Genomic DNA, 26,206 nt, shown 5'->3' with positions numbered 1-26,206 from the left:
CCTCCACCCCCACCCCCAGGCCCCGCGGTTCTCACTCTCAGCCGATGACCTCATTTCCTGTTTTACTGAGAAAATAAAAAGCCATCTGTGGGCAGAATTCCACAAGCTCCCACCACATCTACCCAGCAATTCTGTCCTCGTCTGTGCGTCGCCCGCATGAGGCTGCTGCACTCCAGCCCATTTCCCCCTGTCCTTACCCTAGACCCCGTCCCCTCTCCCTCCGGCAGAGGCACCCACCCAGCGTGCGTCCTCTCTCCCCTCTCGACTTAAGCAAGTGTGCTGTCACTGTTCCCATCTTAGACACCAAAGATTTCAGGCCCCTTCTTCCTCCAGCTACTGCCTCGGTTCTCCCTTCCTGAGCTGCTCTGCTCTCTCTGGGCACTGACTCCAACCTGTCTCTTCTGACCCTCCTAAGCCCCTTCCGGTTGGCCCTTGCCCCAGCCTTGCCAAGGTCACCAAAGACCTCCATGCTGATAAACCGGGCAGCCAAGCCTCCATCCCCTCCCCCCATGCCCTCCCCCCCAGTACTACCACTGGCAGCACTGGATCCAGCATTTGCCCGTCACCTTGGTCTCCATGGCACACCCTCCCACCTACCTCACTGCCCCTCGCTCTGTCTCTGTTGCCCGCGCCTCTGACCGGGGAAGGGCTGGCATCCTCTTCTCTTCCCTCTCTACACTTACCCCGCGGGCCCCCTTCTGTCATTCTGTGGCTCTGCAAGCCAGCCGTACACACGACTCCCAGGTTCGAGCCCCCAGCCCACGTCGTGGCACCGATGCCGGAGCAGGGTGTCCTGCTAACGTGCCCACAGCCCACAGCTCCGTGTCCGACCACACGCACATTGGCAGTGTGTCCCGTTGGTGGCGGCCTCCCAGGCTGTTCCAGTTAAAAGACAATTGTACTTCCTGCTGCTTGGCACTTGGGCTTCCTGCCCATTTTCCAAGTCTGGTCCTGCCCCCTCCTGGTAGTTCTTGACGGCCTTTCAATAAATTCTTTTCGCTGCTTAAGAAAACCAAGAACTCCGACTGATACCATCTAGAAACCTGTAGAAATCCCTCCCACCCTTAGAAGTAAAAAATTTCATTCCTCCATCGTCCCCTGGAAGTGCTCCGGAGAAGACCGCCAGAGATGCCACCAAACTCAAGGCCAGCTGGGACAGCCCTGCTCTAAGGGACACAAACCAGGTCTCTCCTTCTTGCCTCCGTGTCCCCACCCCCAGGGATCTGCTCCCTTCTGCGGGTCCCTCCTCCATGTCTGTCCCGTAAATGGTGCCAGTCCTTGGGTATCCAAGCTCTTCCTTCTGCCCTCCTCACCCCACAAGCTCATCGGGGCGTCCTTCACACTCACAAGATGCAGCCCTGCCTCCATTCTTCTGCTAGGCTGCAGACCATCCCCTGCTGGAAACCTCCACCTGCCCTTGGTGCAGTCCAAGGGCACCTACACCCAGCACATCTACATGGAAGTGACCCCCCTTCCGGCTTCCCCGTCCACAGCTGCCTCTCTCCCTGCTTCCCCCATCCGGCTTGAGGGCCCCAGCCTGCTCCCCAGCCACCTAGGCTAGAAACTCAGGAGTCACCACACAGCTTCCTTCTCCCTCCGAGTCCGTCCCTCCCAGGCGTTTGTGAAATCCTGGAACTTCTTCTCTTGAAACATCTCTCCAAGCCATCCCCTCCTCTCCCACCACACAGCCTCTGCCTCATTAATTTCCACTTCTTCCTGGGCTGTTCCGACAGCCTCCTAGAGGGGTCCTGGCCACCCTCAACTCCTTCTACAACAGCAGAGCCAGAGGGAGCTTTCTGGAACTCAGACCTGACCATGTCGCTCCCTACCGAGCACTTCTCTATCCAGTGAGAGCAGTGTTCTTTTCTCATTTTTCTCTGAGCTTCTTACAAAGATCTGGTGTCCTCTCCCAGACCTGCTGAAACAGGACACCCAGGAAAAAACCGGGGACATTCCCCCCCACCAATCTTTGTCCTCAGGCATAACTCAGCACGTTTGGAAAACATTGATCTGGTGATTCCCAAACTGCTGTGGGAATCATTTCAGAAAGCTGGTTAAAAACCAACTCCCAGGGATGCCTGGGTGGCTCAGTCGGTTGAGCGTCCGACCTCGGCTCGTGTCATGATCTCGCGGTCTGTGGGTTCAAGCCCCATGTCGGGCCCTGTGCTGACAGCTCAGAGCCCGGAGCCTGCTTCGGATTCTGTGTCTCCCTCTCTCTCTGCCCGTCCCCCGCTCATACTCCCTCTCTCTCCCTCTCTGTCCCTCTCTCTCTCTCCGTCAAAAATAAATAAACATTTAAAAAAAAAAAAAAAAACCTCCCAGGCTCACCCCCTTGGAGATGCCGATTCAGTGGAATGTGAGAGATTTTCCCAGAGGATGAGTGGGACCAATCTTCTTCCTACAGAGTATAGACAACTTGAGCACGGCTGTTAAAGCCCTTCAAGCTTCAGCCTCTGATTGGCTCTCACCATTTCCAAATGTACGACACCATGGTGTCTCGTCCTCACGCTCACCGCGCTGTCTCAACTGAGTGGCTATACATCATGTCCCCTCTGCCCGGGTGGCCCTGTCCCTCAAGTGTGTCACACGAATGCCTCTGTCTCAGTTCAAATGAAGACCTGAAGAAGCTTTTCCTGACCTCCCCTGGGTTAAACTCTTCCTCTGTCCTCCACGGAGCCTAGTTCACTTCGGCCCTAGGGGGGCCCTTTACTTCAGAGCCCTCGGCCTCCTCTGTAAACCAGATCCACAACGTCCTCACGTGTACATCACAGTGACTTCAAAGAAAACAAAAAGGGAAATCTTGTAAAACCGATGATCTGGTTTATTTTTATTTTTTTTCATGTTTATTTATTATTGAGAGACAGAGCATGAGCATGGGAAGGGCAGAGACAGGAGAAGACACAGAATCCGAAGCAGGCTCCAGGCTCCGAGCTGTCAGCACAGAGCCCGACGCGGGGCTCGAACTCACGGACCGTGAGATCATGACCTGATCTGAAGTCGGACACGTAACTGACTGAGCCACCCAGAAGCCCCCGGATGATCTCATTTAAAAGTGCCCTTAGCCCTTAAGAGCCAGCCCCCAGTGCTTAAAATCCCAAGCATTTGGTCCTTTGTGGAGGCTGGGAGCCACGTGAGGGCAGGGTCCTGTTCACCCTGACTCCAGGAAGTTGAGAATGGTACCAGGAGCAGAGCAGGAATCAGAACCTGTATTCAATGAAGGAAGGAAACAGCAGAGGCGCATCTAACTCTGGCTCCCTCTACCTCGGGTGAGTCCAGCTGGCAACTTGGGACAGGCATTCTGGCCACTTGCCTCAACTATGATAATAGGGGTGCGAGTCCCTCCTTCATGGAGTAGTTGAGGGGCTAACGAGACAGCTTCTGTGACCGCATCTGCCTCTGTTTCCTTCCTTCTTTAACGTGGGAAGTGGAAGCGGAGGTCCTCAATGGTACAGCCTGCAGATTCAGAGGACCCACGCGTTGACCTCGTCGGCTCTCCCGCAGCACAGAGGTCCGAGTCTTACCAAGAAGGACCTCGCCCAGGATCTCTGGGGGTTTCAGTGTCTGCATTTGACTTTTGGTTTATTCATTTGCTATTTTAAAAACAAATATGGAGAGGGGTGCCTGGGTGGCTCAGTCGGTTGAGTGTCCGACTTCGGCTCAGGTCATGATCTCACGGTTCGTGAGTTCGAGCCCCACATCAGACTCTCTGCTGTCAGCAAGGAGCCTGCTTCAGATTCTGTCTCCCCTCTCTCTGCCCCTCCCCTGCTTGCATTCTCTCATAAATAAATAAAAAATATGGAGGGAGGGAGCTAGTATTTGATGGGTACAGTCTCAGTAGTTTGGGAAGACAAAAAAGTTCTGAGGGTAGATGGTGGGGATGATCAGACAACGTGAATATAGATTTGTTTAAGTTTCTTTTTTTTTTTCTTTTTGAGAGAAAGAGAGAGAGAGAGAGAGAGAGAGAGAGAGATCACGAGATGGGGAGGGGCAGAGAGAGAGAGAGAGAGAATCCCAAGCAGATTCTGTGCTATCAGCACAGAGTCCCATGTGGGGCTCAAACTTTCGAACTGTGAAATCATGACCTGAGCCAAAATCAAGAGTTGGACTCTGGGGGCGCCTGGGTGGCTCAGTCGGATAAGCGTCCGACTTCAGCTCAGGTCACGATCTCGCGGTCCGCGAGTTCGAGCCCCGCGTCGGGCTCTGGGCTGATGGCTCAGAGCCTGGAGCCTGCTTCCGATTCTGTGTCTCCCTCTCTCTCTGACCCTCCCCCGTTCATGCTCTGTCTCTCTCTGTCTCAAAAATAAATAAACGTAAAAAAAAAAAATAAAATAAAATAAAAAAAAAAGAGTTGGATGCTGAACTGATTGAGCCACCCAAGCGCCCCACAATGTAAATATACTTAATGCCACTGAACTGCACCTAAAAACAGTTAACATGGTAAATTTTATGATATCTATAAAATTAAACTTGCAGCCTTGCCCACCTCAGTAAAGGCAAATCCAGTCTCCCAGCTGCTCCAGAAGAAAATCTTATAATCATCCTGACTCTTCTCTATTGAGTGCCCCCCTAGGCTTATGAGTACCCCTGTATGAACGGGGAAAGGGTTTTTTATTTTTATTTTTAAAATTTTATTTTTTAAATTTACATCCAAATTAGTTAGCATATAGTGCAACAATGATTTCAGGAGTAGATTCCTTAATGCCCCTTCCCCATTTAGCCCATCCCCCCTCCCACAACCCCTCCAGTAACCCTCTGTTTGTTCTCCCTATTTAAGAGTCTCTTACGTTTTGTCCCCCTCCCTGTTTTTATATTATTTTTGTTTCCCTTCCCTTATGTTCATCTGTTCTGTGTCTTAAAGCCCTCGTATGAGTGAAGTCATATGATATTTGTCTTTCTCTGACTAATGTCACTTGGCATAATACCCTCCAGTTCCATCCACGTAGTTGTAAATGGCAAGATTTCATTCTTTTTGATTGCCAAGTAATACTCCATTGCAGGGAAAGAGCTTTTTAAAAAGTGAAAGTCGGGGCACCTGGGTGGCTTAGTTGGTGAAATGTCTGACGTTGGCTCAGATCATGATCTCACGGTTCATGGGTTCGAGCCCCGCATAGGAAAAATTTCCATCTAGTCTTTTGACCTGTCCCCTCCACCAAGACCCCCTTAGAGGCTCAGGCCTGACCCAAGCCCCATCCTGCAGGAACCAGTGTTCTTTCCATAAGAAAGCCATGGGGGCCAGACTTCACCCCCAGGTCTGTGAGGCCAGTCTGAGAATCATGACTACAACAGAAAGATTCAACACAAAATCCAGTGGGTTTACCTGCAGAACAAGTCCAGGACCCAAACACCTCCACTGCTGTTATCCTGCTAAGTCTGTTAAGCTACAGCCATTAACAGCCACCCTAACTAGCCTCCCTGCTAGGGGGACAGCGAGTCAGCGAAAACCCATCAGCCCACCCATGCTGCTCACGGCCTTCCAGCTCCCTCCCATCACTCAGGGTTAGTCTTACCTTCCAAGTCTGGCCTTTGCCTTCAGCTCCTGGGAGGTGATCTCTAGGCCTCTGGAATGTCCTGTCTGAGGACTTCAGACATCTGTCAAACAATGTGATTTGCAAGGAGTGCTTTGGGACACATGCCCTCTGGGGGAACTTGGAGAGTAAAGGTCGGGCACATGGGCACCCGGTTATGGGCACACCCAGGAACTCTGGACACCAAGCCTCGGACGAGCTTCCCTGCTTGGCCACACCGTGTGTTACAAACCAGGGGGTCTCAGGTCCAGGACCCCACTGCGAGAGAACAATCCATTGGAAGCTTCACACTTGGAGCCTCCCCTTCCTCCCTGCCAGTCCCCCGCCAACGACCCCCTTTACTTCAGGCCTTTCGTTCACATGGCATCCACTTGGTGAGGTCTCCCCTCCCCCCTCCTCCAGTTCCCTTCCACCCCAAGCCCCTGCCTCTCTTCCTGCCTCACTTTGTCCTCTTGGAACACCATCACTATACCCACGGCACTCGAAATTGTATTCACCTTATTTCTTCTCCATTCCCTCACTAGACTAGAAGCCCTAGAAGACTAGAAGAGAGGGATCTTGTACTTCGTCCTCTCCTGTGACCCCAGGACCTAAAACGATTCCTGTCACATGCTGAGTGCACAACAGATTCTTGTTGAATGAATGCCCTCTAGTACCCTTTAGAAGCATCTCTTAGGAAACAGGCCACCCGGCTCCCACTCCTTCTCCCTGAGAGGCCAAGTCTGCAAAAAACAGGAAACCTGACCACCCTTGGCTGGAGACCACTGCTGAGGGGGATAAGGAAAGAGTCAGTAAGACCGAAGACCTCCAGGAGAGGACCCTGACCCAGACGCTAGCCCTGGCCCTCATACCTCCTTGTTGTTATGAGCCTGGAAGGCCCCTCCCTCTCTGGGCTGGAGCAGGTGCATGGAACTCTCTAGCCCTGATCACCGTCTTTGTGTGTGTGCGTGCATGCGTGCACGGAGGAGGGGGTAGATTCCTGCTGTGACCGAGTAAGGGAAGACAAGACCTCACCAGGCAGGAGTGACTTTTATTTGAAGCCAGAAAACACCTCTCAACTGTAATCTGTGACCGTAAAAAAAAAAAAAAAGAAAAGAAAAGAAACCAGGACCCAAAGGGCCTGGGGAGGGGAGGGGTAATGGGTCCTGTTAGGCCACATAGGGGAAACGAAGCAACAGCCCCTCATGGGGCTCCACGTTTAGGTGCCCCAGCTCAAGAGAGGCCCCCTCCTCACGGCCCAGGTGGGTGCTGAGCAGCAGATTGACCTTGGTTGGCAGGCTGGCAGTGGCCGGCAACCTGGCTGGTTGGCCGACATCCCCGAAGTTGAGCACTACCAAGAAGCGCTCGTTCTGGTCCCACTGGCGGACGTAGGCGAAGAGGTCAGGCCCGGAGGAGAGTACATGGAAATCCCCGTGCAGCAGGGAGCGCTCCTTGCCTCGCTGATCACTCAGTCGCCGGAAGAGAGAGAGGAGGGAGCCAGGGTCTTCATTCTGGCCCTGCAAGTGGTGGTCACAGCAAGAAAGGATAAAGGACACCCCTGGGCGCAACCTCCTACACGCCACCTGCCCACCCTCGGCCAAGCAGGTCTGGCCCACCCCAAACCCTTACCTTTACAGTCATGTTGTTACTTCCAGGTTCTGAGGTGTTGGGGAAGCTGGATTCATCCCAGGGCATGATTGGAGCCTTCACAGGCTGAAAAGCCAGGAAAACAGGATTTGGGAAAGGCCTGGGCCTGCTCTCCCTTCGCCTTCTGTTCCCAGCCCCATCCGTGGAGAGCCTCCCCCCGACGCTGGCCTAACTTCTCCTGGATAAGCAAGGCCGGCCCCCGAGTCAGGTCCCTGCCCGCACTATCGCGTCAGCGTGGAGGGCTTTTCTCCCAGCCACAGGGTTAGTTCCCTCACTGCCCCCCACTCCCCGGCTCAGGTGTCTCACTAGATCTTCTGTGGCCACACGATGGCAAACATCCCCTATCCCCTGTTCTCTAGGCCCCTGACCCTGCTCTCTTTTGCACAGCACTTAGCAGCACTGAGCATCTTTAAATTTTTTTTTTTTTTAACATTTACTTATTTTTGAGAGAGAGAGAGGCACAGCGCAAGTGAGGGAGGTGCAGAGAGACAGGGAGCCACAGAATCCAAAGCAGGCTGCAGGCTCTGAGCTGTCAGCACAGGGCCGGACGCGGGGCTCCAACTCACAATCCGTGAGATCATGACCTGAGCCGAAGTCGGGTGCTTAACCTAGACTAAGCCATCCAGGCGCCCCAGCATTGGGCATCTTTATTCTCTTTGCTTATTATCTAACTTCCCCACCTCCAGCTCTTCTGTGCATTGCTGTGTCCTCTGTGCATGGCATATAGGAATTACTCCAGAAAACCGTGGAATAACCGCACGACCAGTTCTGTAAATATCAGCTTGGGTGTCAACCTCTAACCCTGCGGCTAGAGCTAAGTGAGCACCTTCATGCTCTTACCCCATCTCAGCACTGGCTACCATGCATTTCTCTTACTCCTCTGGGTCCCCCACTAAACTAGGAGTTGCTGGAGGGCACAAGGCCCAGCTGAATACCTACCTGCTGCCCACTGAACACATGAATGAGAATGAACGAACCAACCAACCAACCAACGGATGGCTCCCATATGGAACACCTACCAGGTACCCGGCATCGCATCTTCAAATATGCTCTCATTGAATCCCAACTTCCCTCCAAGAAATGCAAGGCCCCAGAAGACGTGATCAAGACTAGGGCCGTGAAATAAGTTGCCGAGGCCACGCGGCTACCGTGGCTGACCAGGAGTCAAAGGCAGTCCCCCGCCAAGGCTCACGTCTACCTGCTGCCATCCACAGAAGCATCGTGATGGGGGAACACAACCTCCCCCACTGCGCCAGGGAGGCAGCAAGCCATACCTGGCCAGGCAGGGCGGCGGCCTCCAAGCCGATCTCATCTCCGTAGCTGAAAACCGGGGTCCCTGGCAGGGTGAAGAGCAGCAGGTGGTAGAGGCGGAGAAGATGAGCCGGCACGAAGGAAGTCAGGAGCCCCGCCTGAGACAACTGCAGGGATGGATGCACTGGTGAGCCCCAAAGCCCGTTTCTGCCTCCGTCTGCCCACACCTTTCCTCAAAAAGGCCTCCTCCCCCGCCTCGTCCCCCGACTGTGGTACTCACGCTCCAGCTGCACCAGCGACTGTCAGTGGCATTCAAATACTGGGTGACCAAGAATTCTATATGCTTCCCGGTGGAAATGGAGTCTGACAGGTATGAGCTAGTCAACAACAGGTCCTTAGTGGATCCAAGGAGGCTCAGAATCTGCTGAAGGTCAGAGGACTCAGTCCCTGCGATCAAGAGCCTGCAGAGGGCAAGGCAGGGGACAAGGTTGGTAAAGAACAAGCAAAGAACGAAAGTGAAGAAAGTTCTTTGGGCTAGGAAATCGCCCATTCCTTGGGTCTGGCACTCTACTGGGGGGTTCCCACCATGAAGCTGAGTTGGCAGGGGAGGTCTGGCACCTACCTGTCTTCGCTGAAGCTCTTGGTGATGTTCTGCCATTCGGCCAACAACAAAGACGCATCCTAGAAGAAAAGAAACAAAGTCAAGGAACAGAGAACGCCAACAAGCCCTGACGAGTCCCTCTGCTCTCACCCAGGCTCTGCCTCTCACATGGAAAGAAACTCACCGTCAGATTCTCCACGTCCCGAACCTGGAACCCATCCACACCAGCCTGCAGCCAAAAACTCAGAGCATCCTATAGGGAGGGGGCAAAACAACAGAAGAAGGGCTTCAACACTCTGATGCAAAGGCTTAGAAAATCCAGCCCATGCTAAACCTCACCTACCACGCACTTCCCTATGACCTTGGAAGAGTCACCTGCCTTGACTGGCCTCACTTAACCATCAGCCTTCAGCTCCCTCCCATTCTACACCATCACTGATTCTTTTTTTTTTTTTTTTAAGTTTATTTATTTATTTTGAGAGAGAGAGGGAGAGAAAGAGAGAACACGCATGAGAAGGGAAGGGGCAGAGAGAGGGAGAGAATCCCAAGCAGGCTTCACACTGTCAGTGCGGAGCCTGATGTGGGGCTCGAACTCACAAACGGTGAGGTCGTGACCAGAGTCCCAACCAAGAGTCAGATGCTTAACTGAGCCAGCCGGGCGCCTCTCACCATCACTGATTCTTAAAGTTATAGCATTTCACTTCCGTATTCCTCCCCATTACAAATCACACAGCTTCTCCTTTGATATAGAAAAGGCCTAAGAGAAAAAGTATGTTGATAAACATAACTTCACTTAGGAGTGCCTGGGTGGCTCAGTCCACTGAGCATCGGACTTTGGCTCAGGTCATGATCTCACAGTGCAAGGGTTCGAGCCCCACATCAGACTCGCTGCTGTCAGCACAGAACCTCACTTCTGGTCCTCTGTCTCCCTCTCTCTCTGCCCCTTCCCCTGCTCACGTGCTCGCTTGCAGGCTCGGCTCTCTCTCTCTCTCTAGCCAAGATCAGAAGACAAGTATACTTACTCCTCTCCCGGTGTCCTGAGGCCAGGGGAGGGTGTGTGTAAGAGAGCAGGTCAGAGCAAGGCCAAAGATGAAAGAGTGAAGTTCAAAGCACAGCCCCAGGGCAGTTCAGATGAAGATTTGAGAAGAGAAGCCAGTTCTGCAAAACAGGCCCAGGCCTGAAGTCCTGGCATTGGTGGGCACAAGACATGGAACCCCACCCCCAAGACCCCTTTTCCCCTTTCTGTCTCACCTCTTATCTCCGTTTTCACCCGAGGCTACCAGTCCTCAAGCCATACCATCTGAAAACATCCCCTCATCAATAACTTTTAAGAGATTTTATTTTGTTCTATACCCCTGCTGAACTGGCCAGTGTCCTAGAACCCAGGCATTAGGAGCTTGGATAACAAAGTCCCACTTACAGTCTTTGAGCCTATACCTGTATTCAGGGAAAGCAGGTTACAGAAATGAGACTACTTGAGACTTCAAATCCTAAGCACCTCAAGCCCCTCTGAACCCTAGCTTCTTCACTGACAGATTAGAGATGAAAGAGACCTTGTGTGGTTACAGAGAAACTTAGAACACATATCCAAAATACCTGGCCTGGTCCCAGACGCATAAGACCACAATGCTTACAATTTCAGACTGGGCTCCCCTCCAAAATACATCAAACAAGAACTGGGAAACCAGACACAGCAGGATTCCCACAGAGAAACAGCTTCCTCTCCCCCAAAGGAAGAAAAGTCAAACCCAGATCGCCATCTGAGAAATTCCTTTCCTGGCACTGTTACCATCAGAGTCGAGGAAACAAGGAAAATGAGTGACCAGAAAAGGAACAAGCAAAACCAGGGTGCATTGTTGGCCTACCCTCTGCCTGTGGGAGGGGTGTGCAAGCTCGGCTCCAAGGAGCAAGGGGCCCCTCAGCTGGAGCCAGGCTAGTTTACAAGGGCTTGCTAGAAGGATCAGCACAGCCCCAGCAGCCAACTCCCACCTGCCATGGGCACCAACACACTTACCTTCATCTTGGCGGCCACAGTGTCAATCTGAGTGGGGAGGAACCATGAGTTCTGGCCCTCATAGTTGGGAGTGAGGTCCAGAATGACCCGGATGCCTGGAACAACGGAGGAAAAAAGGGAGTCAGGAGAAAGACGTTGGGGTGTCAGAAAAGGAAGAAATCAACAAATACAAGTTGGTGGACTACTCCCTATGTATCATTTGGCACAAAAAGCTTAGATTTGAACCCCGGCAAAACCTATTCCATTGAAACAAAGATGTGAGTGGACGGGCTGAAAATCTTATCGGGCAGAAGGCATGTAGTGTAGTCGAGAAGGCTAACCTAGGGGGCCCTGGGCTCCCCACCCCCAAAGTGAATCCTCTTAAAATAAGACAAGATTCTATTTGGATATTGTTCTCAAAAGGATCCATTCCTTTACAAGTTTAAAGAACACTGAATCAGCAAAAGCCTACATTTTGCAAATAAGGACACTGAAGCCCAGAAGGTAAGTGAATGCGCACACATCCAAGTAGAAAGTCTCTGCACCACTTGGCAAATTAATTTTAGGCTGAAGCCTAACAAACTGCAGGGAGCTTGTACCTGCCTTAGAAAACTCAGCCAGACAGGAGTAAACCAAACAAAAACCCTGTCCTGTCTTTTCTGTGGCCAGAAGGCCAAGCCCTTCCCAGCTGCTTCCTTGGCAACTCCGGGACACCCACTCTTTTTCTTGGCCGATTGCAAGAGATTGTCAAAATCTTCCTTGGAGCCGAGAACAGGGTTGATCTGTTCCAAGTTGGTCCCAGCGAGGTCATCTTTCTGGTTCTTGTGAATTGGCCCCAGCACAAAGCCTTTCACCTTCAGGGTGCTCAGGTAATCGAGGTGCCTCTTCAGGCCTGAAATGGGGAAGCAGATTTAAAGTGAAGGCCCTCTGAGGGGCACCTGGGTGGCTCAGTCAGTTGAGCGTCAGACTTCGGCTCAGGTCATGATCTCAGAGTCTGTGAGTTCGAGCCCCCGGTCGGGCTCTGTGCTGACAGCTCAGAGCCTGGAGCCTGCTTCAGGTTGTGTCTCCCTCTCTCTCTGCCCCTCCCCCCCCCCTGCTCTGTCTGTCTCTCTCTCTGTCAAAAATAAATAAACATTAAAAAAAAAAATTTAAAGTGAAGGCCCTCTGAGAGGTCCTTGATCGCCCCTCTTCTCTTCTCCCCTCCCGAAGGAACTAAGTGTTGGGGAACTAACTGTTGGGCCTTGATGGCCCCTCTTCTCCCCTCCGGCAGGAACTAAGTGTTGGGGGGAAGTGAGCCTGAATCACGAGACTCAGAGGAGCTGACGCAAGGTGCCCGGTGCATTACTTCAGAAACCGTCAGCTACAGGCTTCGCAGGGTAAGTGAGGACGCTGAGTCAGCCATCCTCGTGGAAGAGGGCGTAGGGGCAGTTTTCTTCAAAGAAAGAATGGAGAAGCTACATCTCCCGCTTGAGGGTGCGGGACCGAGTACAGAATGGGGTGGACAACCGTCGGCGTCAATCTGGGGACAGGATCGGAGCCAGTGGCCCGATAACCCAGGGTCGCGCCCACAGCTCACCCGCTAGGTCTCCCTCCTCGTGGCCCTGGAAGGCCAGCAGGTCGCCGATGCGGTAGAGGGCGCCTTTGTGCCACCAGCTCTGCGCGGGCAGCTCGCGGCAGCGCGGCGCCCGCACGATGATGACCACCGCACCCGCCAGCATGCCGAGCCAGCCGAGCCAGAAGAGCACCAGCAGCGCCCAGCGGGTGCGCACCCAGCCGGGGCTGCCCGCCACCTTCAGCAGCTCCTCCTTAGACAGGCCAGTGAACTTGGCCGCGGCCGCTGCCTCTGCCTCGTCGTCGGCCACCTTGATCTTAACCAGGCCGTTCTTTTCGGCGCCGCTCGCCACGACTACGGCCATGGCTGCCCCGGACGCCGCATTCATCGGCTGCTTCTCGGGCTCCATTTCGTTCAGCTCCACCTCCTTCATGTCCACCTCGGTGTCCTGGCTCATGATGCCTGCGGAACCGGCGATACGATGCAGTCTGCGATCAAGCGGTGGCTGGACTCCGGCCCCGACCTCCCCGCCCCAACTCGGCCTCCGAAGAATTCTCGATCACGCGCAGCTCGGGCTACAGTGTTCGCGTCTGCGGTGGGAAGGGCGCAGCCTACCGGAAAGAGACGGGGAGCCCCGCCCCTGCCCGCCCCTTAAAGAGGAACGGCCCCGATTGCTCTTTCTGAGACAACACGGGTGGGCGGCGGTGGGGGGACTAGGCTCCGGAGCACGCTTCCCACCGCTGCGCGCCTCAATTCCCCGTTCTCGAACCTGTTTACCCCTAAAGTTCCTCCTAGTCGAACGCTAAGAAGGTTGAGCGCAGAGCCACCTCCAGGTGGGCGGAGTCTGATTTGTCCCGCCCCGAGGAGTGGACAAGGAGGGGACTTCCAGCACCGCGGGTGTCCCTAGGGCCCCTCTTCGCCACCGTCGAAGGCTGGGCCCCCACGCCGTGCTCCGTTCGCCCCTGGCCCTGGGCTCAAACCACCGCGTGGTGGGCCCAACTTCGCACGGCCGCTGGCGCTCTCAGAGCCAGCCAAACTCAGCTTCTCCCCTTTCCCCCACCTAGCCTTGTCTCCTCAAGCCTTTGGAACTTGGCGCCGGATCTCTGCTTCCCCGCAGGGCTTACTCCCACTCGCCCTTCAAGACTCATCTTGAGTTCATTTCAAATAATTCATCATGCAGCAACTATTAAGTGCCCGCTACAATACTTTGCTGTATTAATTTTATTGAGTTAACTGTAATGCAGTCTTCTCCCTGATGTTTTAAGATGAATCTGTTCGGACAGGAGAGTTGAAGCTGACCCCACCCCCCACCGCCCGTCTTCCCCTACCCCACCCCCCCCTCAACCCCCCACCGCCAGTTTCTGGCGCCAGGATGTCGGGCAGCTAGGAATCCGACAGAAGAGCCAAAAGCCTGATGGGCTGTAGGAAACATTCCAAGGTTGGGCCTCAATTGGAGGCACCCACCATTTTCTTACAACAGACCAGACTCTTCCCCACTGTTGCAGGGCCTCCGACAGATTGGCCCAATCTCCCCAGGGTGCCAGGATTCCCTTACCTCCTTATCACTTCACTATGCTAAGCCTTGGAGGCAGCCGCAGATGATGAGACAAGTTTAGGGCAAAGCATAAGCTAGCACCCCGCACCCTCCCACCCCTTCAGGTGGGATACATGTGATATTCCTCGGACACTCCTGGCTACCAGAGAACAAAGGAAAGGGGTTTAAGTGCTTGCCATGGTAATGAGGGAAACTAAAGCAAATGAAAAATTTAATTCCCTTACTGCCTATAGCCCATGACAAGTCCTCAAGACCCGAGACCGACAGAGTGATCTCCCTCTAGGAGCTCAGCTGCCTCAAGGATGACGCTTTGCTGGGGCCAAAGAGAACCTTGGTTTAACATTATCCCAACCACGAGGATCCTGTAAGTCTACTTCCTTTATCTCAACTGCCCCAGGATATATGCTGGCAATCATGCTGCAAGCTTATACCCCCCCTTATACATTTGAAGGATCTCATGACTGAGATTTTATTAAACGGTAATAAGTGAAACAGTAATTTCCCTGGCAACGGCTAGCCCCTCAAGGTCGTGGAAACCTTGCTTCCAAAATTCCTTAGTGACGTACTCTATCCCTGACCACCTCCCAAGGTGAGGGTATATAATGAGTTACCCATCATGACCCCAGTGCAGCTCTTCCTGCCCACGGGTCATGTCCCCATGCTGTAGTAAAATTATTGCACCAAAGACGTCTTCAAGAATTCTTTCTTGGTCGTCGGCTCCAGACCACCCCACCGTCACCCCAAAATTTCATCACAGAGGCCTTGAAGACCACCCAGCTTCCCTCCACAGAGATTCTGGGGTGGAGACTAAGTGGGGCAGAGACAAGGTTCATAGCAGGGACTGCTGGACATCAACACCATGGGGTGCAGACGTTCAGGAACTACTTGTTCCTGACCAGTGCCAGCTGGATTATTTTCAGAGAGGAGCTGAAGGAAACAAGTTCTTTCTCCCTCTCCCACCTGGGCTGGAAGCCAAGGTAGCTGTGTGTTTGGAAGAAAGCAGAAGCCAAATCTAAAGAAACAGCAGACAGGAAGGGGGGCCCAAGGAGAGTCAAGGGTGTGAAAAGGCTCATCTTCTGCCATTCCCTTTCTGCATGCCAAAGCCCATACCCTACCCCCACCCTAAGAGAGCCCGAACCAATTCTTAGAGGGAGGCAGGCGAGTGGATAGAGGGTGGAGTTCAGACTACTGCGCAAAGATGATAAGTCCAAGGTACCCTGGGCATGGCAGATAAGTGCCAACCAGAGGCTCTGAACAGACTTTAACAGGGTTGAAGTTCAAGGTTGAGAACTGGGTTCAAGAGCTCTCCTTGAGATTGTCCGGCATTACACCCCTAGAAACCTAATATCTCACTCACAGCCCTGTGGTTCCAGACAGATGAAGCCAATTCCATCTGCGTGCAGTAAAGAAGCTAACAACTTACCCCCCAAAATTTATGATCCCCACGCCTCCCACAGGGATTGCCCCTCCCCCTACTCCCCCCCCCCCCCCCCAGTGACATCAGCCTTCAAACACCTGCCAGTCTTACAGTACAGCCAGCTTTGTCAGGCCTCTGCATCTCTGGACATGCCATTCTGTGTTTTTCCCGTCCTGTTCTGCCACTCGGCCTCATTAGTTCCCGTTCATTCAAGACCTAGCTCAGATGACAGTTTTTCTCAACTTCTCCCAAAGAACTATTTTCCATCTACCTCTGCCACAACACATATCCTATTTGTTTATTGCATTTCCTTTTCTGAGCGTCTGTTTGCACTTCAAGACGAGTGGCAGAGACCTTGTCCAATTTGCTGATGGACCTGCCTGTTCAGAGATAACATATAGTAGGCACTTCATGAGTGTTTGGAAAATGAGTGGATGAACTATACCAGTCGAACCCAAATACTTCCCTTCTTAGAAACAACAAAAGTAGCGTATGAAGATAAAGGGATAAAAGTGAAAAGAAATGTAAACAACACCACATTATATCATAAAAAAGGAAAACAAGGGCACCTGGCTGGGTCAGTCGGTGGAGCATAGCACTCTTGATCTCGGGGTTGTGAGTTCGAGCCCCAGGTTGGGTATAGTGATTACTTAAAAACAAAAGTCTTTATTTTTTTTTTAATGTTTATTTATTTGGTGGGGGGGCAGGGGGGGCAGAGAGAGAGAGGAGGAGAATGAGAATTCCAAGCAGGTTCCATGCTGTGAGCACAGAACCTGACATGGGGATCAAACTCATGAACCATGAGATCATGACTTGAAGTGAAATCAGGTGTTGGTTGCTTAACCGACTGAGCCACCTAGGTGCCCCAAATACCAAATTCTTTAAAAAAAGGAAACCCAAGGGGCGCCTGGGTGGCTCAGTCGGTTAAGCGTCCAACTTTGGCTCAGGTCAAGATCTCGCGGTATGTGAGTTCGATCCCCGCGTCGGGCTCTGTGCTGACTGCTCAGAGCCTGGAGCCTGTTTCACATTCTGTGTCTCCCTCTCTCTCTGACCCTCTCCCGTTCATGCTCTGTCTCTCTCTGTCTCAAAAATAAATAAATTAAAAAAAAAAAAAAAAAAGGAAACCAAGATTTGTTACTGTTCAACCAAAAGAAAGTAATAAATCTGGGGGAAGGAGACGACCGGAAAACATGGAAAGACTGTACAGAAAGAGGCAGAACGTGGCTAGAGATCCTCAGATCCTTCAATGCCTTTTGATATAAAAACATATAAGAGTTAATATTTACTGTAGGAACGCAAAGTAGATCATTAAAAAATATTTTTTTAAGTTTTATTTAAGTAATGTCTATACCCAATGTGGGGTTCAAACTCATGCCCCTGAGATCAAAAGTCACATGCTCTTCTGACCGAGCCAGCCAGGTGTCTGGAAAAGTATATGATTTGTCACGAAGAATTAAGCTCTCAAAACAAGGCTGGGACAGGATGGCTCAGTCGGTTGAGCGTCCACCACTCGGTTTCAGCTCAGGTGATGATCTCACGGTTCGGGCGTTCAAGCCCCACATTGGGCTCCATGCTGACAGTGTGGAGCCTGCTTGGGATTCTGCCTCTCTCTCCCTGTCTCTCTTCCCCTCCCCACTCGTACTCTCTTTCTCTCTCAAAATAAATAAACTTAAAAAAACTAAAAAAAAAGAAAAAAAGACTGAGACAACGCAAAGAGAAAAGGCAGCTCAACAATCCAGAGACCACGTGAGGCTACACATCTTTAATACTTTATGCTCAGGCAGACAGATGAGGGTTGGGCCCTGAAACGCAGAGCGCTAAGTGTACAGAGAAAATTCCTTTCTAAATCCCTGTTGCAAAAGTCCATGTCACATGTTTCCCAACAAATAAGGATTACAGTTGAGCCTTCAACAGCACAGGGATTTGTGGCACGGTCAAAACCCTGCGTGTAACTTCTGACTCCCCAAATACTTAACTACTAATAGCCTACTGTTGACCGAAAGCCTTACCGATAACATAAGCAGCTGATTAACACGTATTTTGCTTCTGACATGTCCATCGACCTTGGGGAGTTCAGACATTTGAAAAATGGATGATGGCTGAAAGTTACAGAACTGAGCATTTGGAGGTCAAAGCGCTATGGAGATGAAAGCCGAGAAGGAGGCCGACCCTCAGCCAAAGGGGCTCACTTGGCAACTGTCATTTGAAGAAGTGACATTGGAATAATATTGTTATTACGAATCCTGCAGGAGGGACGCTGGCTTCTAAAGAAGAGAACCGTCAGGGTTGTCTCAGTGGAGGATGGGGAATGTGAGGGGGGATAAAAGCCAGAAAGAGGAGAGGAAATACAGCCAAAGCCATCACTTAGAAGCGAAATAAATGTGCCATCTCAAAAGTACCTGATTCTAAGTAAATTAGACAGTGAACAATAATGCAGCAGCAAGCCTTTCTCTCTCATTGCAACCAGATAGTAAAAGAGAGAAACATGGGGCGCCTGGGTGGCTCAGTTGGTTGAGCATCTGACTCTTGATTTTGGCTCAGGTCATGATCTCATGGTTCCTGGGATGACGGGATGAGCCCCCCATCGAACTCTGTGCTGGCAGGGCAGAGCCTGCTTGAGATTCTCTCTCTCTCTCTTTCTCGCTCTCTCTCTCTCTACCCCTCCCCCTCTCGTGCTCTCTCTCTTCCTCTCTAAATAAATAAATAAACTTTTAAAAAGTAGAAAAAAAGAGTAACATCAGAGATATAGCAGATCAACCTATGGAAGAAACAGAGAAGCATTTGTAACCTAGTATCCTTGGACAGATGACATCAGATATTTAGCTGATCAGAGACAGAATACTGATCTCATCCAAGAGGCTACATAGTAATAAGGGATTAAATTATCCTTAAAATGGTGACTGAAGTCCCCCAACATCAGCTCTTTCTACCATTGTGGTCACACGATACTGGTGGGTATTGCTATCTTTCCAGCCCCTGTGACCTTCAAAACTTTCTATCATCACATCCTTTGGAAGAAAATCTCTTAAGTGCAGCCACACTCACGAGGTCTGGCATTAAGCTCTGCCTCCTGGATGGGAGGGAGTATTGACGTGAATTACTGGAGATTTTCTGTACAGGAGATTTATCTCTTCTCCCTCATTTATCTGGTTATTTGTTTTTTGTCAGTATGGACTTGTGCATATGTATTTTATCCTTTGGGTTAGAATTCAATACTATATTACTGGGGGTTTTGCTCAAACTGTTACAGCTTTGGCCGCTGTGAGCTCTTTTAGGTTGGCTCTTTTAATACATTCCTCTTTCTGCTGTCCCCCTGCCTCCCCCCACATACAGTTTTTTTGAGCACGTCTTTACTTCCTGGCACTACAAAATGGTCCAGGCTCATCTTGTATGTATGTTAGGGCCCCAGCCCTAGAATCAGCCATATCTCCAAAGAGCCCTGGTTCCTTTTATTGGGAGAATGGTATTAGAAACCAAGATCTGGGCACTTAGATGCCACCTTCTTCTCCTTCTCCTTCTCCTTCCTCAAGTTTATTTATTATTTATTTTGAGGGGGAAGGGCAGGGGAGGGGCAGAGAGAGGGAGAAAGAATCCCAAGCAGGCTCTGTGCTGTCAGCACAGAGCCCAATACAGGGCTCAATCTCACCAATGGTGAGATCATGACCTAAGCCCAACTCAAGGGATGTTTAACTGACTGAGCTACCCAGGCACCCTTCAGGTGTCCTTTGACGAACAAAAGTTATCCATCAAAAATGTTATCAGTCTTGGGGGCACCTTAGTGGCTCAGTCAGTTGGGTGTCTGAGTCTTGATTGCGGCTCAGGTCATGATCACAGAGTCGTGGGATCGAGCTCAACATTGGATTCTGATCTGAGTGTGGAGTCTGCTTAAGATTCTCTCTCCCTAGGGGCGCCTGGGTGGCTCAGTTGGTTGAGCAGCCGACTTCGGCTCAGGTCACGATCTCACAGTCCGTGAGTTCGAGCCCCGCGTCGGGCTCTGTGCTGACCACTCAGAGCCTGGAGCCTGTTTCAGATTCTGTGTCTCCCTCTCTCTCTGACCCTCCCCCGTTCATGCTCTGTCTCTGTCTCAAAAATAAACGTTAAAAAAAATTTTTTTTTAAAAAAAGATTCTCTCTCCCTGCCTCTCTGCCCTTCTTCCCCCACACCTCATGTGCTCTCTCTCTTTCTATCTCTAAAATAAAAAAAAAATAGAATGTTACCAGTTTTGGTGTGATGGCTGGGATTGAAAAAATAGGGGTGCCTGGCTGGCTCAGTTGGTGGAGCATCCGACCCTTGATCCCAGGGTCGTGAGTTCAAGCCCCACATTGGGCATGGAGCCTACTTAAATAAATAAATAAATAGATAGATAGATAGATAGATAGATAAATAAATGAGTGTTTTCTCTTATGGCCCACATTTTTACTTTTGACGTCTTATTTTAAAATGTATTATTGGGGCACCTGAGTGGTTCAGTCGGTCGGGCATCCAACTCTTGATTTCAGCTCAGGCCACGATCTCACAGTTTCACGAGTTTGAGTCCTGCGTGGGGTCTGTGCTGACAGTGTGGAGCCTGCTTGGGATTCTCCCTCTTTCTCTGCCCCTCCCCCACCCACACTCTCTCTGTCTCTCTCAAAATAAATAAACTTTATAAAAAATTTTAATGTATTATTTGTTTTGGAAAATATTATTTGGTGTGTTATTTTAAGAATCTTTCTTTTTGTTTATTTGTGAGAGAGAGAGAGAGAGAGAGAGAAACACAAGTGGGGCAAGGGCAGAGAGAGAGGAAGACAGAGTCTGAGGCAGGCTCCAGGCTCTGAGCTATCAGTGCAGAGTCCGAGGTGGGGCTCAAACTCACAAACCCTAAGATCATAACCTGAGCTGAAGTCCGCGTTTATCTGACTGAATTACCCAGGCACCCCTAAAAATTCTTTCTTTACTTCAAGGCCTGAAAGATATTCATCGACATTTTCTATGCAAGAAGGTAAGGTTTTGTTTTTGACATTCAAGTCTTTAATCCACCTTTAATTGATTTTTTATTTATGGTAAAAGCCAACCTCACCTTTTTTATAAATGGGTAACTGTGATATGATAAAAGCAGAGAGAGAGAGAGAACACAAGGGCACAAGAAAGGTCATGAACCTTTGTCCCTAGTTCCTGATACTGAGCTCCTAAATCTCTTGGAATTCCTGGGTGATAAGAAAGCCTCTTCCAAAGAGACCACTCTTGGTGGTAGCTTTGGGGTAGAGACTGGCCACCAGAAAAATCAAGGCATGACTAGAGGGTTGTAACTTCCAGTCCTATCCCCCAACTTCCAAGCAGGGGGAGGGGCTGGAGACTGAGTTAATCACCAAGGGCCAATGATCATGCCTGCGTAATGGAACCTCTGTAGAAACCAATCAATGGGGTTTGGAGAACTTCCAGGTTGATGAACATGTACCAGGAAGGTAACCCACCCCAAGTCCACGGGGTCTGAAGATCCTATGCTTGGAACCTTCCAGACATCACCCCATGTACCTCTTCATCTGGCTATTCATTTGTATCCTTTATAACGTCCTTTTTAATAAACTGGGAATAGTAAGTAAAGTGTTTCCCTGAGTTCTATGAGCTGTACAACAAATTGTGTCCACACAAAAACCTGAACACGGATGTTTATAGCAGCTTTATTCATCATTGCTAAAACTCAGAAGCGACCCAGATGTCCTTCACTAGGTGAATAAAGAAACTGGTACATCCAGATAATGGAACATTATCGAGCTATCAAGCCACAAAAATACAGGGAGGAATGTTAGATGCATATTGCTAATCTTAAATGCATAAGAAGCAAATATGAAAAATCTACATACTGTATGATTCCAACTATATGACATTCTGGAAAAGCCAACACTATGGAGACAGTAGAAAGATCAGTGGTTGCGAGGAGTTCTGGGAGTGGGGGGGGGGGGGCAGGCTGAATAAGCGGAGGGCAGGGGATTTCTAGGACCAGAAGACTATTCTGTACAATACTGTAATGGTGGATACATGTCATTAGACATGTGTCAAACCCCACAGAATGTACAACACAAAGAATGAACCTTAATGTAAACCATGGTCTTTAGTTAATAATAATGTATCAGTATGGGCTCATCAACTATAACAGGTGTACCTCACTAAAGCAAGATTTTAATAGGGGAAAGGGTGGGAGGTGGAGAGAGGGTAATGGAAGATATGGGAACTCCATTCTTCCTGTCCACTATTCTGTAAACTTAAAATTGCTTTCAAGAAATAAATTATATTGAATAAATTAAGGTGTTTACTACAGAGAAAACTAAAACTCAAAACTTTAAAGAAATGGATCCTCTAGCAAGTTTAGAACAGATTCCCTTTCATCCTCAAATTAGCAGCATTAGAACTGATTACCCAGTTTCTTTAAAATAGTACTATCAAGGGGCGCCTGGGTGGCTCAGTCGGTTGAGCATCTGACTTCGGCTCAGGTCACGATCTCACAGCTCGTGAGTTCAAGCCCCGCGTCAGGCTCCGTGCTGACTGCTCGGAGCCTGGATCCTCCTTCAGATTCTGTGTCTCCCTCTCTCTCTGCCCCAACCCACTTGCATTCTGTCTCTGTCTCTCTCAAAAATAAATAAACATTTAAAAAAAATTTTTTAAATAGTACTATCAATAATTTAATTCCAGCATAGTCACCGTATGGTGTTATCTTAGTTTTGGGTGTCCAATATAGTGATTCAACAATTCCATGTCACCAGGTGCTTATTGTTATGCCCAGAATTCATCATCCCCAAAGACCACCAGGGAGCCAAGTCCGATGCAAAAGCAAAGAGCCTTTATTCGAGCTAGCTCGAGCTCAATCCCCGACCTGCACCGAGGCAGCGGTGAGATACTGGAGAGGGTGCGGTTCAAAAGCACAAAGGTTTTATAGGGATCATGGCCTTAGCCGATTGGCTGGGGAAGGGTCGTGGCCTCAGCTGATTGGCTGGGGAAGGATAGACCAATGGCTGCCAAGGTGTGGTCCCAGATCAGCAATTATCAGCGTCACCTGGAACTTGTTAAAAATGCAAAGGTTGGGCCTGGTGGTCACAGACCTACTAAATCAGAAACTCTAGGGGTGGGGCTCAGCGATCTTGTTTGAACAGATCTTGTTTGAACTTGTTTGAACAAGTCTTCCAGGAGATTCTGATGCACCTGAAGTTTAAGAACCACTGTGTCTGAGGTTGTTTAACATGTTTGGCCTCAGTGTATACAGAACGTTTCTCACTGGTCACCTATGAACCATTGGCTGTCAGCCTTGCTGTGCTAGATAAATACCTAGCACCAAACACCATCCCCAGAGACTCTGAATAATTGGTTTGGGGAGGGGTAAAATGCTCCCAGGTCGTTCTAAGCCCGGACAGGGTTGAGGGCTCCTGCCTCTGGCCCCTACCTGAGAGAAGCCCTCCCTCTTCTCCTCACACTTTCCACGCCTCTCATACTCCCCTTCCTCCCACCTTAGGCTTCGGAAGAATGCATCAATCGGTAGCCTGCTTTCTTAGAAAACATAAGTTACTCAAGGGGAGGAGGCGTGGTCTGAGGTTTGAGCGGGAACCTCTTCCTGCGGCCATGTCAGGGACATAGTCACTAGTTGGCCGGCCTAGGTCTGCTCTTTCACTTATCACAAGCGCCCTTGTTAATCCCCATCACCTATTTCACCCATCTCCCCACCTCCCCTCTGAAAACCATCAGTTTCTTCTCTACAGTTAAGAGTCGGTTTCTTGGTCTGTCTCTCTCTCTCTTTTTTCCCCTTTGCTTATTTGTTTTGTTTCTTAAATTCCACATATGAGTGAAATGATATCATATGTCTTTCTCTGACTGACTTATTTCACTTAGCATAATACGCTCTAGTTCCATCCGCGTTGTTGCAAATGGCAAGATTTCATTCTCTTTTATGGCTGAATAATATCCTATCGTGTATATGTACTACATCTTCTTAATCCTTTCATCTATCAGTGGATACTTGAGCTGCTTCCATAACTTGGCTATTATAAATGATGCTGCTATAACCATACGGGTGCATGTATCCCTTTAAATTAGTGTTTTTGTATTCCGGGGGATAAATACCCAGTAGTGCTATTAATGGATCATAGGGTAGTTCTATTTTTAATTTTTTGAGGAAACTCTTTACTGTTTTCCTTAGTGGCTATACCAGTTTGCATTCCCACCAACAGTGCATGAGTGTTCTTTTTTTCCAAGTTCTTGCCAACACTTGTTGTTTTCTGTGTCATTAATTTTAGCCATTCTGATGAGTATGAGGTGATATCTCACTGCAGTTGTGACTTTCATTTCCCTGATGATGAGATGTTAAGCATCTTTTCATGTGTCTTTTGGCCATCTGGATGTCTTCTTCGGAGAAATGCCTTTTCATTTCTTCTGCCCATTTTTTAATTGGTTTATTTGGTTTTGGGGGTGTTGATTTGTATAAGTTCTCTTTAAGTTTTATTTATTTAAGCAATCTCTATACCCAACGTGAGGCTCAAACTCACGACCCCAAGATCAACAGTCGCATGCCCTTCCAACTGAGCTAGTCTTGTGCCCCTGTATAAGTTCTTTATATATTTTGGATACTAACCCTTTTTGGATATGTCATTTGCAAAAATCTTCTCCCATTTAGTTGGTTGCCTTTTAGTTTTGTTGACTGTTTCCTTTGCTGTGCAGAATCTTTTTATTTTGATGAAGTCCCAAATAGGTTATTTTTGCTTTTATTCCCCCGTCTCAGGAGACATATCTAGAAAAATGTTGCTATGGCTGACGTCAGAGACCTTTCTGGCTGTGTTATTTTCTAGGATTTTTATGGTTTTAGGTCTCAAATTTAAATTACTATCAGTAATTTACAAAATACTTTTATAGGTAACTAACATTCAATTTGGGGGGTAGGGAATGAGACCTAAATGTTTTGCTCTACTTATAGAAAATTCTGTACAAAAAAGTCCAAATTGAGGGGCGGTTGGTGGCTCAGTTGGGAGAGTGTGTGACTCTTGATCTTGAGGTGGTAAGTTTGAGCCCCATTTTGGGTGTAGGGATTACTTTAAAAATAAAAAAAAATTTGTTGGTAATTTTTAAATTATTTATTTATTTATTTATTTATTTATTTATTTATTTATTTATTTTTGAGAGAGAGAGAACAAGCGGGGGAGTGACAGAAAGAGAGGGAGACACAGAATCTGAAGCAGGCTCCAGGCTCTGAGCTGTCAGCACAGAGCCCGATGTGGGGCTTGAACCCACAAACTGTTGAGATCATGACCTGAGCTGAAGTTGGATGCTCAACCCACTGAGCCACCCAGGTGCCCCCAAAATAAATTCTTTAAAAAAATCCAATTGAATCTAAAAATTATTAGATTAAGAGTTCAATTAAAAAACTAGATGCAGAACAATTCTGTTCTGTATACCAGTAGCAAACAATGAGAAAAAAAAAATTTTTAAGTTGCCATTTATACTAGCAACTGTTAACCTTAAAAATAAAACTGTCAGTTATCTTACCAGAAAAAAAATGAGTTTATTCAGGAATACCAGAGAATTGCAATTCAGGACATGTGGGAAATTTGCAACAGTCTATAAAACTGAAAATACTCTTGCTGTTATCTGGAAATGTCACTCCTAGATGCATACCCCGGAGAAACTCTCATACGTGTGCACAAAGCAACATATGAAAGATTTCACTGCCACGTCAGTTACACCAATATATATCTGGTAACCTGAAAAATGTTCTATCACTAAGGGACAAGATCATCTGTAGAAAATCTCTAAATAGAGCACTATAAATAAATATTAAAGAACCAGGACATAAAAGACAAGTAAAATATGTGTCAAAAATATAGCATTAAAGAAAGAGGGGAAAGAGCAGATTTATCTTAAAATTTTTTCCCAAAAACCAAAAGACATAGTGGAATGCAACAGTCTGCATTTTAACTGATATTGACTCCAAAAGGGAGAACCATACCATTCATGGGGGTACTGCAATATCGGGTTGGTTTGTAGAATAGATGGAGAGAGCCCCTATTCAATCTCTCTGTTCCAAAAACCCACATAATAATAATAATAATAATAATAATAATAATAATAAACTTGATGAAGTATCCTCAGGTACAGGTTTACAAGATACTAAATGATAAGAACACATACTATTCATGGGGCGCCTGGGTGGCTCAGTCGGTTGAGCATCCAACTAGCTCAGGTCATGATCTTAAAGTTGACAAGTTTGAGCCCCACATTGGGCTCTGTGCTGACAGCTCAGAGCCTGGAGCCTGCTTCGGATTCTGTGTCTCCCTCTCTCTCTGCCCCTCCCCCGCTCATGCTCTGTTTCTCTCTGTCTCAAAAATAAAGATAAACATTTTAAAAATAAAACATTTTTTTTAAAGAACACATACTGTTCTTCATCTTGGGCCAAGAAACAAAGAAACAACCTACAATTAAGATTCCCAGCAGAACTCGCTTCCCAGCTGTCCCTTATAAAATTCCACATCCTCAACTCTTCCAAAAACCAGTCTCACCCCTCTATGAGAGAGCTTCTCCTGGCATACTTCTCCACAGTTCAGGAAATAAGGAAATTCTGTCCTCAAACTGAATTTTTCCCAGAGGTGAATGCCCTACTGTACCCAGATCCCAGGAGAGCCCTGTTCATTTGCGGATCCCTTTTCCTCCACGAATGGAGGCAGTGCCTCTTGC

General features: G+C 49.0%; 1 protein-coding gene across 1 annotated transcript; it reads right to left on the bottom strand.

Annotated features, from left to right (window-relative positions):
- Positions 1–6,535: 6,535 nt before the first annotated feature.
- SLC3A2 (solute carrier family 3 member 2) lies at positions 6,536–13,346 on the bottom strand. The gene is made up of 9 exons (XM_007092104.2): positions 12,573–13,346; positions 11,715–11,888; positions 11,018–11,112; positions 9,188–9,256; positions 9,025–9,083; positions 8,683–8,863; positions 8,426–8,569; positions 7,134–7,217; positions 6,536–7,021 (listed from the first exon to the last, which is right to left on the bottom strand). The coding sequence occupies exons 1-9, from the start codon at positions 13,003–13,005 to the stop codon at positions 6,674–6,676; spliced, it is 1,587 nt and encodes a 528-aa protein (XP_007092166.2). The 5' UTR covers positions 13,006–13,346; the 3' UTR covers positions 6,536–6,673.
- Positions 13,347–26,206: the final 12,860 nt, after the last annotated feature.

Source organism: Panthera tigris, chromosome D1, assembly GCF_018350195.1.
Source record: "Panthera tigris isolate Pti1 chromosome D1, P.tigris_Pti1_mat1.1, whole genome shotgun sequence".
Taxonomy (NCBI): domain Eukaryota; kingdom Metazoa; phylum Chordata; class Mammalia; order Carnivora; family Felidae; genus Panthera; species Panthera tigris.
The sequence above is the reverse complement of the archived record's forward strand: the minus strand, read 5'-3'. Positions and strand labels throughout refer to the sequence as shown.